The sequence below is a fragment of the Salvia hispanica genome, chromosome 1 (genome assembly GCF_023119035.1).
Source record: "Salvia hispanica cultivar TCC Black 2014 chromosome 1, UniMelb_Shisp_WGS_1.0, whole genome shotgun sequence".
In the NCBI taxonomy this organism is placed as follows: domain Eukaryota; kingdom Viridiplantae; phylum Streptophyta; class Magnoliopsida; order Lamiales; family Lamiaceae; genus Salvia; species Salvia hispanica.
The window spans coordinates 7,161,766-7,165,946 of record NC_062965.1 but is presented as its reverse complement, the minus strand read 5'-3'; the positions used below and the strand labels follow the sequence as shown (position 1 = coordinate 7,165,946).

General features: G+C 33.9%; 1 protein-coding gene across 1 annotated transcript; it reads left to right on the top strand.

Moving 5' to 3' along the window:
* Nucleotides 1-2,116: 2,116 nt before the first annotated feature.
* LOC125202753 (deacetoxyvindoline 4-hydroxylase-like) lies at nucleotides 2,117-4,181 on the top strand. Its single transcript, XM_048101203.1, has 4 exons — nucleotides 2,117-2,168; nucleotides 2,648-3,141; nucleotides 3,318-3,639; nucleotides 3,795-4,181. The coding sequence occupies exons 1-4, from the start codon at nucleotides 2,139-2,141 to the stop codon at nucleotides 4,059-4,061; spliced, it is 1,113 nt and encodes a 370-aa protein (XP_047957160.1). The 5' UTR covers nucleotides 2,117-2,138; the 3' UTR covers nucleotides 4,062-4,181.

Sequence of the window (4,181 nt, the reverse complement as noted above, 5' to 3'; positions counted from 1 at the left end):
TCCTTAGTGATTTTTGGATGGCAGTTTATTTTAAATTAAATCCGTGAATGATCATGAAATTTGTATCTGAAGAATAGCAATCGTATGAGTGATATTAAGTTGTAAATATTATTTTTATATTTAAATTAATTTTTATATGTCGTAAAATTTACAATTTTATACTATCATTTGTTACAATTTTTTGTTGTTTTTAATTTACACACAATTTTAATTTAATATTACGGATTCAAAACTAATTCATTTTTATTATGCAATTTTGTAGTATTCCATTTGATTATATAATTTTCATGAATTCAATTTTCAAATTTTGCAATTTAAATATATAAGGATGAATAAATAAAATGATGGGACAATAAATAATTAAAATTTGTATAATTTGTTGTTTGATGGTTGTCCGTGCTTGACTGTTTGTGGTAAGACCATCTCCAATAGTATTGCAAAATTTAATATGCAGTGGAGAAATGCCTCCAACAGTACTACAAAATCAATCCTCTTAAAGAAAATATACTTATTTTTAGGTTTACACTAAACTCGCTAAAAACACAGATTTTGATTTATTACATGTAAGTCTCAATTTATATTTATCAAAATTATTTTAAGGAATGAAGAGAAATTAAAATACAAAGACAGAACAACTTACCGGAAGAGCTGCGTGGAGAAGAAGAAGATATGAAAATAACATAATTTAATTCTGTTAATATTTGGTTAGTTATTAATTAGTGAGCTGGACCATATTAGTAAAATATAAAATAGTTAAATTAATATTATTAGTTAAATTATACTACATATACAGAGTTGGATTAACACATGTAAATTATATTTGAGAACCCTACACTTTCATAATTTTAAATATTAAGGATTGTTTATTTAATTTAAAAATTGACAGAATCATTAATCTTGCCAATAATAAATTTGACATGTAGTTATATTAATTAATAAATCTTATTACAGTGGGAGTACTATTTAATTTAATTTAAGTTATTGACAAAGTGTTATGAGATTAGTGTGTATTTTTAGATTATATTTATGATTGAAATGTATATAATGTAAGTAAAGTGGAAAATCTTTTTTTTGGGTTTGAATTTAGTGTAAATGGTTGGAATAAATTCAATATTTTGTGTGATATTTGCACTAAAATTGGTTTGAATTTAGTGTAATGGTAGAAGAATCTCTAAGGTATATACTACTCACTCCTTCCTATAAAAGATGTCACATTGTAGGTATGCAGAGGGTTTTAAAAGATTTTGTTTTGTGTTAAGCGGAAAAAAAAAAAAGAAAAAAAAAAGAGTATACATGAACAATATTTATATTAATGTGCAAGCGATCATTTTACAAAAATTAAAATATGACATCTTTAGTAGGACAAACTAAAAAATATTATGACATCTTTTATGAAAAGGAAGTACTAGTTAATTAGCTTACGTTTGTTGATTTGCTAAGTTACATCAAGATAGTGAAATACGGGCCGGCCAAAATCAAGATAGTGCATAAGATAATATTTTTTTTGTTTGATATGATTGGATAACACATGAAATAACTCAATTGTTAACAAATACTATTACTCCATATTATCTTTAATTTCTTATTAAAAAAAATCCATCACTTAGAATAGGTCGGACAGATATCCATCACTTACAATGGGACGAACAAAGTATAAAAAGTCGAAATGATACGTGAATTATTAGTACTACATGATTTATGCCTTTTGAGGATGTGGGTGAGCTTGCAACATTACAAAGATCTTAACATTTTCTATTACTCCCTCCCTCCGTCCCTTAAGAGTATACTCTATTTGTTTTAGTTCGTCCCACAAAAGTATGCACTTTCTAATTTTGAAAACTTTTTATTTCTATTGAGATTAGACTCATTCTTTACTAACAATACTTTTTATGTGTATCTCTCTCTCTCTTACTTTACAATTGTACGTTAAAACACGTGCCCAACTAAAAGTGCACGCTCTTATGGACGGATGGAAGTATATATATATACATACTCCTCGAGATCCACATACGTTATCCTTTATATAAGTCACATTACCTTGTTTGATTCGAGTTCAAACTCATCGTGGCAACCTCCATCTACAAACCATGGAAAACTCAACCCATGTCCACGTTGTCGACGAGTTGGTGGCTTCAGAAATGAATACTCCCAAATACACAGAAACGACGGTAAGATAATAATCTACTCCATTATAATGATAGAATATTATAGTATAACTCATTTATATGATTAAAAATAATCTAAAATACATATTTTTTATTTTATTTTATTTAGTTATCTTTCCTAAAACTAAAAATATATAGTAGATTGAATAGATGTTGTAAATATCATTTCCCACCTGTTTACACTGTAATTAATGGTTGGAATTAGTTGGAATCACAATTATGTAAAGCAGTTTGTGGAGGCCTTCAAGTTCATGCTTCAGATCTTTTACAATTATCAATTACCAATATTGGCAACCGAACACAAAATTAAAGCTGTCCGCCAGATTACGTCTCCCCAATCGAACACATTCGTTACGCCAGTTGTGATTTTGGCCTATATAGCGTGCCACATGCTATAAGGAAAGAGAACAATTACTAATTTCTTCTGTGACATTCCAAAATAAATTCAAAAATAATTAAGAGTAATCAGTTTGTGGGTGCAGACAGCAAGCATGTCGGAATACAACCGAAGGAAGGAAGTAGAAGCATTCGATGCCACCAAGAGCGGCGTGAAGGGGCTTGTGGACGCCGGGATCACAAAGATTCCTCGTATTTTCGTCCACGAAGAATACATACGGGAAGACAAGGCGGTCAGCGATCTAAGCGTTCCGGTAATTGACTTGGGATCGTTAAGCAATAACCGCGGTGAAATCATCGATCAAGTTAGGGCTGCCTGTGAAGAATGGGGAGTTTTCAAGATCGTAAATCATGGCATCCCGAAAAGCTCGATGAGCAAAGCGATGGAGGCAGTGAAGGGGTTCCACGAGCAGGACACGGAGACGAAGAAGCAGTACTACTCGCGGGATTACTTGAAGAAGGTGGTCTACAACAGCAACTTCGATCTCTATACAAATGCCGTTACTAACTGGAGAGACAGCCTCTACTTGATCATGGCTCCCGACCCTCCCACACCGCAGGAGCTTCCTCAAATTTTCAGGTATAAGTTGTCGTCACAGAACATATCAGTTGATGACTTTCAATATGACTTACAATATCAGAGATATTGTAAGTCAGCAACTGATATGTTTTGTGATGTCGGTTAATATTAATGAATCAACAAACTGATATGTGTTTAATGGTTTGGATTTTGTGATGGAATGATTATATGTGCAGGGATCCGATGATGGAATTCTCGGAGCAAGCTAAGAATGTGGGAATCGGTGTGTTTGAGTTGTTGTCTGAGGCTCTTGGACTGAAGAAGAGTCACATGTTTGACATGGGGTGTGCCATTGGAGAGTTTCTTGCTTGCAATTATTATCCGGCTTGTCCTGAGCCCGACAAGACATTAGGCTTCGGGAGTCACACAGACAGTGGATTTCTGACTTTTCTGTTGCAGGACGAAATCGGGGGCCTACAGGTCCTGCACAAGGATCAGTGGGTTGATGTTCCCCCTTCTCCCGGATCTCTTCTCGTGATCTCCGGAGATATGATGGAGGTAAGCAAGTTGGTTGGGTATTCTCCATCTGTCAATATAAATTTTAATGCGAAATTGGTAAAGTATGTAAGAGAAAGAGAAAAGTTATTAAAGTAGTATTAGTAGATAGTAGGACCCATGTTATCAGGGAGTTAATGGGTTGGTGTTTGTTACAGTTGATCACAAATGCTAGGTTTAAGAGCGCCTACCACAGAGTAGTGGCGAAGAATTCAGGCCCCAGAATCTCGGTGGCGTTCGTGTTCAGGATGCATCTTGCAGGAAGCGGGTGCTCCAGGCTTTATGGGCCGATCAAGGAGCTCCTGTCGGAAAATAATCCACCCATTTATAGAGAAGCCAAGGGAGAAGAGATTGTTGCATGTCGATATGCGAAAGGAATAGAGAAGACTCCTTTACTGTGGTATTTCAAGCTCAATAAGCCATGATCAGTGAATGAATTGAAGAGCATTGCATACTGAGATGATCAGCTCAATCATATTCATCATCACCATGTACTACTATTTGTGTGCCTATATCTTTTCTAGTCTTTATCGAATAAAATGTCA